Below are 14778 nucleotides of genomic sequence, written 5' to 3'. Positions count from 1 at the left end.
CCTATACCAACACCAGAGGAACAAGAGCCCACACAAATTTGTCTCTCTTCAGGAGGAGCTGTTCCCTCCTCCCCACCCCCTCTCCCAGATGGTGACGACTCGCAGGGCTACTGCTAACTGGTTCAGATGTGGCTTCTAAAAATCTTGGGCTTGTGAATTCTAGCTTGTTCTTGCCCTCTGCCAACTCACATCCACCTGTCCTTCCTATCTGCCCTGTGGGCTTCAAGCTCCAGTGTCAGATGCAAAGACAGCCATCTTGCAGAGGCTGTTTGGCCAGCTCCAATGATTGTGCAGGGTCAAATCCTTGTAACAAATTCTCTTTCTTCCTCTTTATAGATAATATTTAATATTCTGCTTCTTGGATTGAACCCTAATGGGTACGTACTCATTTATCAACCAACAAATATTAATTGATAACAAATACTGAGCAGCTATTTGCACCAGACACTAGGTTCTAAGTGCTGGGGGCACAGCAGTGACTAAACGAAGTCCCTGCCATCAGGGAGCTCACAATGATTGTTGTATCCCCAAGATACAACACACTGCTGCAAGAGTCCTGGGTTGGGTTTTAGTGTTGACACTATTAATAAATGTGTGATCTTGGGTTAGAATCCCTTCATCACTCCACACCTTGATTTCTTGATTAGTGAAGAAGGAAGACCAACTTTCCAACTACTTCTCTTATAAATGCAGTTAAAGCAAATAGCAGTTGAAAGACATGTGAAAAATACATAGCTCTAAAAAACAAATAAAGGAAGCACAACTCCCCCAAACCAGTCCAGGATATTGTCATAATCTTTTATTATGTATCAAATTGTCTTCAACATAAGTTACAATCTGATTAAATTTGATAGACATTTTTTAAATCTATTCAAAACCAAAAAAATTCTCTTTATGTACAATATCTTTTGTCTAGAGTCTAGCAAATATAGTACCTTTCATTGCAGGATTTCTGCTTAACGTAATAAGCAAAAACAACCAAAAATTATAAACCAAAGCCAACCAAATCCCTTTATCTCTCAACTAATCAATAGTGAATAAAGCATTAAAAAGATAAACACAGAATAACTGCTTTTGTTGTTTAGAAATGCAAAATGAATACTAGAAGTTAGTGGCAAAAAAATAAAACAACAGCAATACAAAAACAATAACAAAACCCCAGGAAAATAACCAACAGTCTTCAGGGGCGAACCTTCCCGCTCAGGAATGCGAGCTGACTCTAGACCATCTCTCGGCTCCTGCGGATATTACAGCAGAGGATCATACTGAAGATCATGCCAAATATCTGAAAAACAGGAGGGAACAGGGGGAATAGCACTGGTGGCTTTGTGGAAGGAAAGCCATGAGTCACTCAGGCCGAGACAAAGGACCAGGAAAATGGTGACCAGGAGGTCAAATGAGTTAACTGTCAAAACAGGAGAGTTGTAGGGATTCTGGGAGCCTGCAGCCACTGGCTAATGCAAGCTACACAGCAACTTCCCTGGAGAACTTCCAGGCTGAGGCAAACTCAGAGCTAAACCGAATGCTTAAATTTCAGATATTCCCAGTCCACACAGGCTGGGACTTTTGCTTCCACCTTTGTGTATTTGTGTGTTTTATATTCTGTTTGAAAAGGTACTGTTATCCCTTTTACTGAAAGCTACTCCAAGCTTTTCTTAGATGCAGATGAGAGGGACAAATAACCACTAAGAATGGAAGCAATTCTCTCTTTTGAGGTAGCCTTGTGAGGAGCAGAGGAGGGATGTGTCTTAAGGGCTCTCCTCACACCCTCCTGGGGAAGGAGGAGAGACCCCAGGGAACCTTGGTTTCTGGGAACTGATTACTACAGAGTAGATCATTTGATGCGTTCAGGCTTCCTTTTGGCTCTCCACCCCTGGATGCCTTTTAGGTGAAATAATTCACATCCATGTGGCTTTTATTGAACTACTTTCTTGGGAAAAAGAACAGGTGCATGATGAAAACATGTTTTGAAGATTATCCCAGGATAACTAATAGGTCTGGGGTGATCTAGATCCTCGCGTGGTCCTACATCCGCCCGTGCACGGTCTGGGGGCTAGCAGCATTGGTGTCATCTTACGCTTACCCCGGAACCTCACTGGCTAAGAGAAGGGACTCTGGAGACACTGAGTTCAGATCCCAAACGCTTCACTCATGAGCTCCGAGACTTTGATTAACTTACTCAACCTCTCTCTCTCTCTATTCCCTAGTCTCTAGAATGGGAATGCTAAGGGTTCCTTCCTCGTAGGTATGGTGAGGATTCCGTCAGTTGATAAATGTGTAAGCATTTAACCCGGTGCCTGGCCAGAGCATGCGCTTAAGCAATGTTGACTACTAAGAGGATACCCCACGCCCCACATCCAGGGCACTCACCATCACCACGGCGATCCCGATGCCCACGGCGCCGATGATGTGAAATTTGTTGTGGAAGACCTCTTTGATGGCCTCAGGGCAGGACTTAGGGGGGCAAACCAAGACCCTGGTTACACACACACCCTGCTCTGGGCGTACCGCCTTCCTCCCACAGCACCCGTTCCACACTCAGAACATTGGTGGTTCCAGAGAAAAGCGGGGGGTGGGCAGGAGTGTTCAGGGGCTTTGGTTGGTGGGTGGAAAGGAGAACCAAGAGATTTAAGAAGGTGAGTTTCTTATATTTGGGTAAGAAATCATGGAAGAGGGGTAAGCCTCTGCTTGGGTTTATTTATTATCTGAGGCTACATCCTATTAATTCTGAATAGATTTAGAATTAGTTCTAGTTTCCAGTCTTGAGCCATTTACAGGCCTACAAGCAGGGGGCAGGATGTGGGGCAGCAGTGGGTAGTTCCAGTGCCAGATCATTGCAGGCAGCTAGAACACTTGGCTGTTTCAATGGTCTGGTCTTTGCTGTCCTTGAGGACACAGAGGCACCAGCGTAGGGGAGAAATGAAACAGTCACCCTGGGATCTTCCATGTGGAAGAATTTATGGAGCACTTGGATGCCTGTCCTCCCAGAACGAGGGGGCAGATTTCACTTCTACCCTCATGGGATTTGCCCAGAGCAAGTGAGCAGGGACCGACAAGTCTTGCCCTTAAAGTTTACCTTAGTTGTGATGGTTGAGAGTACATCTTTTTTGGGGCAGATGTCAGAGATGAATTGTTCCACACCCCCAGCCACACCACAGCAATTCAGCTGCAGAGAGAAGAGCAGGGATGGGGGTAAGAGAAACACATAAAACATGACTGAACTAGAGATGTGCTGGTATGGTACAGCAAATACCCCGTGTGCATGTGTTCTGCAGACTGGCTGGCGTCTCTGCAGAGAAGACATACCGCTAAGTGGATGGCTTTCAGTGTTTCCCTCTGGAGCTCATCCTTGGATTTCAGCTTTTCATAGGTGTCCTTGTAAAATTCCTGGAGTTCCTTAATCACCTATGATGGACAGATAAATGAGAGAGAATAGGAGAACAAATGAACAAATGTCACCTGTGCCCATTCTGTCTTCTTCACACTTAGCCAACAAATTCTTGTGCTTGGAAAATGTTTCTGAGCAGATTGCCGCTCTCTCAGCATCTCTGGGGCCCTACTTTCTTCCCAAGATTCTCTATGAACCTGCTCCTGCCATTTTCCCTTCTCCTGTACCCTACGGTTGGTCCCTTCAGCCCCACTCAGCTCCTTTTCTTTCTAAGGACAAAATGGAATCTCCTCAATCTAATCATAATCATCCTAAGCCATCTTTCCAGAAGAGTTGGGGAAGGGTTGCTGAGGTGTGAGACGCCCACAGACACACACAGACCCAACGGCTATTTCCTGAATGTCTATTATGTGCCAGCTCTGTTCAGGGAACCGGAAGCAGTGGCTGGAACAATACCCGCCCAGGGTAGTATAAACGCTCACATTCCCTGCCCCAAGGAAGCTCACATTCTGAGGGGCACATGGGAATGTGGTGAAATAACAGGCATGATGCAAGCTGACCAAAGTGGCCAGGACGACACCCTTCTACCCTCATGATCCTGCATCCGCAACCTCTCAAACCCGTATCAACCGCACGTCCCAAGCGATCTTACAGAAAAAACCTACCTCGTCTTTGTGCGAGTATCCCCAGATGGCTGCAGCTATTTCAAGGGCAAATATCACCAAGAGGAAGCCAAAGAACTAGAAGGCAAAAAGGGGGCGGGGTGAGGAACAATCCTAGCCAACCAGAAAAATCAGAGTATTCTGGAGAACAAGGAAGAATGACAATTCTCTGGGAACTGGGCATCTGGGGACACAAATGAAGAGGTTCACAGAACTGCAAGAGTTAAGCCTAAGTAAGCGACAGCTAAAGCAGGGGAAGACCTGGGCACAGCTGAGCCCAGAACTGGTATTTCTAAGGAGTTAATTAGGAGCCAGTCGGCAATACAATACCTTTGCTCACTCACAAAATCAGAGATTTGAGGAACTAGGAAGTGAACACTCTGGAGTTTGAGGAAAACTGTAACAAATTCTCGAAACAAGAGAAGGCATATGTACCTATGGATTCAGGGGAAAAAGAGCAAATGAACTGAGTCCTGGCATTTAGTTGCGTTGGGGCGGTGATAAGATAGAGACTCCAGAGAGGAAGAGGAGGAAGGCATCACCACAGAGGAAGAGGACAAGCCTGCTGTGCGGCGAGGAGGCCGCGGTAGGGCCTGGTGTGGAGGGACCCTGGGGGGTTGAGGGCCGCTCATGCCCTTGGGGTGCCCTGTTCACCCCACCCCACCATCTGTGGGACCTTGGGGGTAGGGGGCCCTGGAGTGGGTGTGGGGCACACAGAAGGGACACTCACCAATCCCAGCATGCACTGGGACTCCTGCACAGCCCCACAGCAGCCCAGGAAACCCACCAGCATCATGAGGGCGCCGGCTCCAATCAGAATATAAACTCCTGAGGGGAGAGGACAGAGGACAAGGCATGGAGACATCATCGTGGTGGCCCAGCTATTTCCTACAATTCCTTTTTCCCTCTATTCGACTGTGCTGCCCTCCATCCCTATTGTCCCAATCTCCGGAAGGCAGTGCTTTCTCCTCAAAACGCCGCCCCTTCCACCTTGGCTCTCAAGTCTCCTTCCCACCAGTCTCTCTTCTAGGACCCCATCCCATCAACTCCTCACTCCTCCCTTACCCTCAGCCTTCCTGGGAGGTGCCTATTATCCCTTAACTGGGACCAGGAATTCCCATGGGAACCCCCAGATCCTACTCAGGACACAGACTGGTTCAGTCTGTCAGCGGTTTCTGGCTGGATGAATCCACCCGCACTCACTGAAACGGACCCTCCAAGCTCGGGGTGAATTCCTGGCACTCTCACGAGCCTCCTGCAGGCCTCCACCTGACAGGAGAGGCTGTCAGTGCGAGCTTTCAGCAGCGAGGGGCTGTGCCCATTCAGGCGGCCAGCTCTGCCTGCTTCCCAGAAGGGATGGGTGCCTCCCACCCTGCTGCCGGGGGCAGCGAGGCACGCAGTTACTAACACCCGAGGACGCAGGCTGGCAAAGGTAGCGTAGCTCACTCCAGTGCAAAGAAGACAGGCCTGGTGTCAGGAGGCCCTCGATTTGGTCCTAACTCTGCTACTAATTTCTGTGTGATTTTGGATAAGACACTTTCCTGCGCCTGGGCTCAATTTATTTATCAGTAAAATGAGAGGCTGCTTGCTAGAAAATTTCAAAAGGTCCCTCCCTTATAGCACACTAAAGAGATCTTACTGTTGCAATTTGGTTACTCTAGGTGTGAAAAGGATCAATCCTCTTGTTGGGGGGTGGGGAGGCCAGTGAATGATACTGTTTCTCAGCCCTCAATTTTTGTGACTGACGGAGAGGGTATGTTAAGAAGGGCAGTGACTTCTACAGTTTCTGACTCTGCCCAACATAACGCACATTCCTGGGACAGGGGACACAGTGGAGTATACTAGCCCTAGTCACCCCCTAGGGGATGCCTAGAGGGGCCTCTCTTACAGTTATATTCTGGAGAAGCCACAGTTGTTCTGCATGCAGGCCGCATGGAGAAACGGGCAGAGGAGTCCTGAGCCTCCCCGGCTTTCAGGCATGTGCTACCCACCCTTGGGAGGGGCTGCGGGGAACACCGGCTCTGAAGCCCAGAACGCCCGGGTCTGAAAGCCGCTTAATCTGTCTGCAACACTTTTCTGTCTGACGGTAGTGATGTCCACCATGGGGTTGTTGTGAGGATTAAGCGATACGTAATCACAATGTGCACAACAAATGTGAGCTACTGTTAACCTTAATACCAAGGATGAATTTTTGTACACTTGCTGATCCCTCCCTGCTAACTGGTACCAGGACAACTTTCTTGAAGTAGGGGCCGGACGTGAGAGATTCTATGATGTTTCTGACACAATACACAACAGCATGCTGCAGTGAGAACCCCTGGCAGGTGTCAGTGACTTCACTGTCCCACATCTGCACCCCTCGTATGGGGCTGAGGCTTTGCAGGCAACACACCCCACAGCCTGCAGCTGAAGCTCACGGGCAGCATCGGGCAGAAGGCACACAAGGGAGCATTTGTGTCTCTTCCCCTTTCCCCCCACATCTGTCGTGATGTCAAGTCACGTGGGTTCACTGGCAAACCCCTATGTTGTATGAATATGAGTATTGTTCCTGTGCATGCCTGGCCCAGATTGGGCGAGGGGACAAATGCGGCTTGTCCCCAAGTCAAGTCCCACCCTCCCAGGCAGGGCAATACTGAGGGGCTGCAGGCTGGACTCGGAGAGGCGGCGCAGCCCTGCGCCTGAGCACGGCAGCAGGAGGGCTGACGCGGGGACGCCGGCCTGCCGCGCCAGTGACACGGCCCCAGTTCCTCCCCATCTCGTTGGAGTGACACAAGGAAAGATGAGTCACTCTTGAGCTCCATAGCAGGGGCTGAATAAATAGGAGGTATTAAGAGATCAAAAGGATTTACAAGCATGTGAAATCCGTTGAGTGGGAATGAACAGAGACATGTTTTCTCTAAGTCCAGATCCCAGGTGGTAAAAGCCCAGAGACGCTGGCAGAAGTCGAGGTGTTGGGTGAGCAGCATTAGGGAGCTGTGACAGGAAAATGCATTTCCCGGGGTGGGGGCGGGGAGGGGCGGGGAGGGGGGGGGAGAGAGACACGCCTCTTAATGGGCCTCAGTTAATATGAAATATTCATTCTCAGCCTTAGCAGATGAAGACTTTAGGACAAAGGATCTTGTTGGTTTTAAATCTTGCTTAAGCAGCTGTGGATCTGGGGTGTCCTGGCTTCATCCTCCCCAGTTCCCTGGCAGCTGTGGGATTTTAGCAGCAGCTACAGGGTAGCTCCTCTGCACGCTGCCCCCTGGAAGCCATGGGACCACTGGAGGGTGTGGGCTGCTTCTTAAAAGGGCCATCCAGGGATTCCCCTAGCACGGCTCCTCCTAGCTTCCACCCTGAGCTCGTCAGCAAAGACCAGCCGTGACAGATGACAATGCGTCCCCTTTATAAAACAAGTGAATGCAGGCTCTCTGCCTGACTCATGGAAAAAGTTATTTGTCACGGAGCCTTCTCTAGGATTACTGTATTAATTTGCTTAAGGGCTGTTTATTCTGCTTTTTTTCCAGGCTGACATAGCCAGCTTTTTAAAAAAGCCCTTGGTGTAGCAATGGCAGATGCCAGGGTGTCCTTTACACCAGAAACGGAGCATGTTTTTTACCTGTTTATCAGGGCTCCCAGCTTTGGCTGGGCAGAGAACACAGCCTCCGGTCACCTCAACCCCATCTTGTGAAAAGCCCTCACCACACCTGTTTGTGTGGAGAAGAAAATCCAGCAGAACGTCTGGCCACCACTTGCCTAGGGACAGTTTATTATCTCCAATTAACATCATTAGGGTTCCTAGGAACCCTAACTCTGCTCTCAACAGCTCTCTTGGTCCCTTGCTGTCCCCCTGAAGGCCGTTCTCATTAACGGGCACCACTGAGAACCCGTCTGCCAGGCCCGAGTTCTCTGCCTCAGAGAGGTGGGCGTGTGTTCTCTGCCAACTTCAGGGTGGGGGAGAAGCAGCACAGAACAACAAAACAAACTGCCCCGGGCCACAGGCTGGAACAGGGAAGTCAGCTGACTGTGGGCAGTGTGTTTCCTGGAAATTGTCAGGCACCCCGTCATAAAAGGGGAATCGTCTTGGACTGTGGCAGACGACGGCCTCTGGTTGCCCTCATTAGGTGGCTGTGTTCTGGGATTCTGGGAGGACACCAAGGAGTTAAGAAGGGCTGCTGGCCTGAGACCAAGAAAATGAAGTCCCCCAACATGTTTGCAGCCTGGGATTGCGAATGCTGCTGACGGGCTGACTCTCCCAGGGCCTGACTGCGGGGAAGGCCTATATAAGGCTGGCTGTCAGCTCTTCTGGGTTCACTGTGGACTGTTTTGGATGCTGGAATGTTTCTTTTTCATTTGCTTCTCTGTCTGGTTATGCATTCTGTCTCTACTTTGGGAGCTGCGGTCCTTCTGGGTCCTTCAGGTTTCCTGACGGGTCAGCTGCATGGCCAGGCTGGCCTGTGGGTTGCCCTGCAGATGGTTAGAGGCCCTGTGCCAGGAATGGTCACTCCTTGATGTTGGGACCAGTGGCTGGGGTGGAGCTAGCACTTTACTGGAAGAGGGGTGATGGGTCAATACGAAGGCTGGTGTCACCGTCCAAGTGGGAAGGGGACAGAGTATATAAAGCCTCCTCTGTTCTTTGCCCATGGATGACAATTATTCAGTTCCCCAACGCACTCAGTGAAGGGCAGAGGGCTCTGCTAGACCCAAGTGGCCACCCAGGGGACTGATGTTCTAGTGACACTTCCATGGCCCTCTGTTCCCTGCGCTTCTGCAAGCTGAGCCCTTTCCCGGGCAGGGGGTCTAGCTGCAAAGGGTCTATTCCCTCTGTTGGAGTTTAAGGGGGCAGCTGCCACCGGCCCCCAACTAGGGATTGCTATGTCTCTTTGGGATTGTGCTTTCAAATCCCTAACCTGGTCGCTTAAGGTAGGACCGCTGGCCATGGTGTGGGTCGGGGTGGGAGGGGGGGAGATGGGGAGGGCCTGCAATAACCTAGGGTACCCGAATCTTGTGAGGTTCCCAGAGGCAGGTCCTGACTCCCCGAACAGTATGCTTATCACTCTCCTATCACTCTACATGACTTTCCCACTTGTCATCTGCTGGCCTGGGCCACTCATACTTGGGGTTGCTCTCTTGCAACTATACTCTGGGCAAAGTCAAAGACCAAAAGAGCTCCCGCCCTGTCCCCACTCCTAGGGAACATCCAGTCAGTGCAGTTATTTTCTATTCCTTCGTAGGGGAGACCTGCCCACAACCTAGCACAGGTAATACAAGAAGCAACTACCATGGGACTAGGTTCAAATTCCAGCCCTACCTTTTGATGGGTATGTGCTTAGACAGGTTATTTAACTCCCTAGGCCTTAGTTTCTTCAATGAGATGGGAATCATTCCATGTACCTTAAAGAGTTACCAGGGTTACATTATAGATAACAGCCTGTGTGAGTGAGTAAACAGCACACAGAGAGGGGCTATTTGGGGACCCTATGGGAGCCAGGCCCCCTGCAGAGAACAATGGAGGTATCTGGGGGCTCTGCCTGGAGGATAACCTGCCTGGAATGGACGGCCTGGCTTCCGCATTCCTCCAGTGAATCCGCGCTCCGTGCTCTCCCCAAAGAGGGCTCGCAGCTCCCAGGTGAGATGTGACGTGACATGACAGGGTGCGAGCGCTCAGGGTCTGCCCTCAGCACCCGCCTGCCCCCGCCTGCCCCCGCCTCTCTGGCTCCGCCAGCGCAGCCGGGTGGCATTCCGGGGCTGCCGCAGCCTCACGAAAAGCAAGCTGTTGCTAACACGAGTCAGGGCACTGTGAGGACCAGCTCCCTAAAGACTCTGTGCATAGTTTAAAAAAACATTGTTTTTCTTTCCCTTTTTTTTCTCACAATAGGGAGGCACACCCAAATGACGACAACAAAAATAATAAAAGCAGGGTAACTATCCAGGAGACCGGGTGCCATGCAACCAAGTGGGCCGGGCCTGCTTGGGCGGCAGGAGGAGGGCCTGCATGTGGGCAGCCACCGCGATCTTCCTGAAGGCCTGGGTGATAAGTCTCTTCAGACTGTTTTCTTCATCTTTTTAAAAAAATAACTCTTTGGTGGGTGGGGAGGAAATGACCAAACTTACACTTTGAGCCTGATGACATGATAGCACCATCCTAAAAATAGGGGGCTGCTTTTGTTTCTCGCAAATGAAATGTTTCCTATCCCCAGCCCTGGAAGAAAGGAGAGCCACAGATTCTGTGTGCCGTCCCAGGAACTAAGTGGGCGGCTGTGTTTGACAGGCTTCAGCGCTCTCACTCATTGTACAGAGGTGTTTACGTGGCGATACAGTGGTGAAAAGTGACCGAATGATACTTGGCACTTGGCCTTTATACCTGCACTAGGGGGCCAGAGGGCTGGTGTCTCTGCTAGTCTCTTACTAATTTTACTGTCGCTATCCAGGAGGCACGTCTGTTGAGTCTCAGAGCTCCCATCCAAACAGCGGGAGAGGAGTCACCTCTCCTTTTCCTGGCACTGTGGATTTCCCAGGACAAAGTTTTATGAATTCAGGAGCTGCTTAAGCCTGAGAAAACATGACATGAAGAGAGGATTGGGGACGAGGAGAACAGAGGCTCTTAAACCCTCAAGAATGGCAGCAACTTTAGTGAGCCAACTTCCCATCAGAGAATAGTCGAAAGGCCAGACTTGGCATGAAAAAAGAAACCACATCAATCAGATGCAAATTCATGGGCGCAACAACACAAAAGCAAGGCTTGGAAGGGACGTGACTGGCCAATGGGGTCAGAGCAAATGTCTTTCCCAAGGCCATGCACCTGGATCAACACAGGGTCTCCACAGTTGGAGGGGGCCAAGTCTCCCCATGCTCACCTGTGTAGAAGCTGGAATGAGTATTTTCTTGTTCGAAGATGCTCTTGGTCTGAGAGTCGAATCGGAGCCATAGTCCAATAGCAAGGACTGCAATCCCAGTAAGCTGCAGGAAACACAGGATGTTGGCATTAATCCTGGCTGCCAGGGAGAGCCCCGTCCCTGAGAGCTGAAGGTGAGCCTCCACTCAGTCTCTGTCCCTCACCCGTGTATTTATACTAGCATAGCCAGTGTGGGGTTGGGAGCGGGGGATCAATCCATTTACTAAAAATGTCAGTAAGCTGGGATTGATTACCTACTAGCAGTGCAGCAGTAGAATGGGTTACTTTATGGACAATGGAATACTATACAGCAGCGAAAATGAACGGACTGTAGCGGTGTGCAATAATATGAGTGCATCTCAAGAGGTTAAACAAATGAGGAACCACAAAAATACATTCAACATGATTCCATGTAATTAAATATTACTGTACTACTTAGGGGTGTATATAGATGACAAAGGAAAAAAAGTGATTATTATAAAGTCAGGTGGTGGTGACCTGTGGTAGGAGGGAGGGATTTCTCACAAGAGCACTTTGTGGGGCAGCGTGTGGGGCCCCAGCAATATTCCAGCTTTTGACTTGGGTGACAGTGACATAGATATTCATTTTGTAGTTATTCTTTAAACTGTTCATGTACTACTCCGGGTCTATACCATACAATTAAAAAAAAAAAAGCTGCTCCAAGGGCACGGCCATGCACGAAGGAGGGCAGCTGTGATTCCTTGTCAGACCTCAGAGTCCCCTCTAGGTTCACGTTTGGTCCTCTCCCTTTCCGCACAGGGAAGTCTTACCAGCTGACCTGCCCAGTTCTAGGTGTTAGGTACCTGCTTCCTTACAAGTGATCCTTATAAACATCAGACAAGAAACCTCCACGCAGTCTTCCAATCTTATGAAAATCCCATTTCGTAGGTGGGCAAGTTGAGATACTGGACCGTAAAGGGCAGACTTTCCCAATAAAGAGCCCAGCTGAGCTGCCAAATTTTGGCCTGGCCCTGCTGAACGAGATGCCTGTGGCCTCCTGCCAAGCCCTCCTCCCACCCCCAGGGCCAGCTGAGCTCCGTCTCTCACACTCGTACCAGGACTTGCTGGGGAGTGACTCAGGCTGCAGTGTAGTGGCCAGCTGGACGCATGAAGGGGGTGGGCTATGGGCCAACGCCTAGGCACCAGGTTTCGCCGGCCCACCCTTTTCAACCGAGATGCCCTATGCCAGAGCCCTGCTCTCCAGGAAGCTTGGTTCTCTGCTGGAGGAGCTGGGCTAGCCCAGGGGTGTGGACAGGCCTCTCTTTCCTTCCTTCTTTGCTCTCCTCATTTTCCCCATGACTTGACAGTGGATTTGGATGTGCTGGGTAGAGAGGAAGGATGGCAACAGTGGAAAGGGCAACCCGAGACCTCCGCCAGTGCAGTCAGAACTCTGCCCGCACCCGCAGAGGTGCGCACTGCCCTGGGGTTTCCCCACCGAGGGGCTGGAGTTCCAGGCTCAGAGTTCTACTGCTTTAGTTTTCCCACCTACAAAGCAGGAATGGTGAGATGTGGCCCTTCCTTGCTTACGAAGTACGGCTAAAAATAAATGAGATTATATATTACAAGTATTAGAAGTGATAGTGAGAATTACTGCACTCCTACCCCCTTGGACAGTCACTCCGCATCTTCCTAAAGCTCTCAGTCCTCATCTTAGGGAGGGCATCGCCAGACATCAGTAAGAATGACACAACACGACATGCCCTGTGGTTGGACAGTGCGGAAAAGAAAAACTCATGGGTGCCAGCCATGAAGGAGCAGGAATTTTAGAGTTAAAACAAACTAGAGAGCTTTGGGTTAAAGCAAATGTGACGGGTCTTCTCTCTTATTAAGAAAAGCCATGCAGGTGAGCGAGGGTCTCCTGGCGTAAGCCAAAGACAGCAGACATGGCTCCACGGGGGTAAGAGTCTCTCCGCCATTCCCCTGGGCGCTCCAGTTCCGACCGGGTTCTCCTGACTCAGGAGCACCGCCGTTAGAGCAGGGACGTGGTGGGGCCCTGCTGGGGCATCCCTGTGTGCCGAGCAATAGATAAGCAAACACTAAGTACCAAGTGGCTCTTTTTTTAAGTCCTCACCCAAGGATTTTTTTTTATTGCTTTTAGAGACAGGGGAAGGGAAAGAGACTGAAAGACAGAGAGACAGAAAAAGAGACACACACACACACACACAGACAGACATTGACATGAGATAGAAACTTGAACTGTTGCCTTCTTGTACTCGTCCTGACTGGGGACCAAACCCGCAACCTGGGCACATGCCCTGACTGGGAATCGAAGCTGAGGCTTTTGGTCTATCGGACGATGCTCCAACGAACTGAGCCACACCATCTAGGGCGCAAATGGGTCTTGACTCTGTGGTGTGCAGACACTGGCCTAGCTCCCCTGGGGCCCTGGAGAGTTAAAGAAAGGTGATGCTTCCCTCCTCCCTACCCCAACACACGGAGGCCCAATCAGACCCCTGGAAAATGGAAGAAAGGCCGCAGGCTTCCTTGTGGATGCGAAGCATCCGCCTGAGGACCCTGCTGGCCGGAGCTTCGCATACCCTCGGCAGTAGTTCTAACTTCTGGTGGGCGCTTAGCCACAGACCTTTCCCTCAGTCCTCCCTCTGGCTCCCTTCTTCGTGGTGGTGTCACCCAGGGCGCCTGCGATTTAAGAGAGGCAGCGTCCTTTCTTGTCCTTTCTGTTCTAGGCTTGCCCTTATCAAAGAAGTCTCTTCAAGTCATTTTATTCTTCTCATTGATTAAGTTACCCACCCTACCCTTTCCTCTGCCAGGAAAGTTCTGAAACCTGTCATGAGGAAAAGAACAAAAACAACCCCACCTGAAAGGACTAAACTACAAAAGATGATGGAAGGCTACACCGAGCACAGGGGAGCTTCTCGTGGGCAGGGGCTGGGTCTCTCTGGAGGTGACGCCATGCTTGGATAATGACCAGGCTCCCAAACAGCAAACCTCCAACAAGGCGGCCTCTTCCATTTTTATTACGTTAAGGATCCCGAGCCAATCTGTAGAAGGCCAGTCATTTATCTGGTCCACATGCACTGGTGGTGGGAAGGACATTTCCCGGAGAACTGGAACCAGAAGGGGAAAGACTTCAGTTCTCACCCCAGACAAGGACAAGGCCAAGGTCAGACACAGGAATCTGAGTCCTGCGTGTCTGCACCTTGTCCTGAACCTCACATTACGCTGCTTGGCTGTCAAAGCCAGAACGCTTCGCAGCACTGGGGAAGGAAAAGCAGCTGGCTCTGGCGAAATGGAAAAAAGCGGTAACAGAGCTCAGTCTCACACCTAAAACCTCCCCACAAGTGTGCGGGGAGGGCGGTTGGGGCAGGACTGGGAGCAGGTGGCTCACCAGGATCACGGGAGCCCTGAGGACCTTTCTGATCTGATTACTGAGTTAACTGGCCTGAGAAGATGCCGTGTAAGCTATTAGCTGCCCCATTTTCTGTATTGCTATTGGAGAAATGGCTTCAGTGGTGGGGTCGCCATGGCTGGGGGCATTACAGAGCCATGAAATGGGTATAACTGGCGCCACCTAGTAATAGCCTCCATGTTTGTGTGGGCAGCACTATCTAAGGAGTTCAGGGCACTTCCAAGAAGAAAACACCTTTTGGTGTGGCACAGAGAGGCTCCCCAGCCTCTCACCTGCCTCTTGCCCCCAGCTCCTTGGCTACCAGAAGCAACCAAATGGGACCAGCAAGAATCAAAGAGAACTCTGGCCTTTAATAAAGGGCATCCAGTCAATGATTAAGGGACTCCATAAAATAAGAAAACTGGGTCTGGGAGGCCTAGAGGTTGATGGTTTCCTCTCAGGTTAATAACTGACATGTGGTAGGAAT

The 14778-nt window shown here is 50.6% G+C and overlaps 1 protein-coding gene across 1 annotated transcript in view; it reads right to left on the bottom strand.

The window, feature by feature from the left end:
- Nucleotides 1-783: 783 nt before the first annotated feature.
- The window catches only part of CD9 (CD9 molecule), a 30993-nt gene continuing 16998 nt past the window's right edge, over nt 784-14778 (bottom strand). The window contains exons 2-8 of the mRNA XM_054574701.1: nt 10887-10989; nt 4781-4878; nt 4054-4128; nt 3307-3405; nt 3077-3166; nt 2371-2454; nt 784-1285 (exon numbers count right to left, since the gene is read on the bottom strand). Coding sequence (XP_054430676.1) covers nt 1220-1285; nt 2371-2454; nt 3077-3166; nt 3307-3405; nt 4054-4128; nt 4781-4878; nt 10887-10989 — 615 coding nt within the window. The 3' untranslated portion in view covers nt 784-1219. The remainder of the gene's footprint in view (nt 1286-2370; nt 2455-3076; nt 3167-3306; nt 3406-4053; nt 4129-4780; nt 4879-10886; nt 10990-14778) is intronic.

The sequence above is a fragment of the Pteronotus mesoamericanus genome, unplaced genomic scaffold, assembly GCF_021234165.1.
Source record: "Pteronotus mesoamericanus isolate MK-2021 breed Mesoamerican mustached bat unplaced genomic scaffold, CSHL_Meso_final contig_263, whole genome shotgun sequence".
Classification (NCBI taxonomy): domain Eukaryota; kingdom Metazoa; phylum Chordata; class Mammalia; order Chiroptera; family Mormoopidae; genus Pteronotus; species Pteronotus mesoamericanus.
This window is presented reverse-complemented; position numbering and strand designations above follow the sequence as displayed.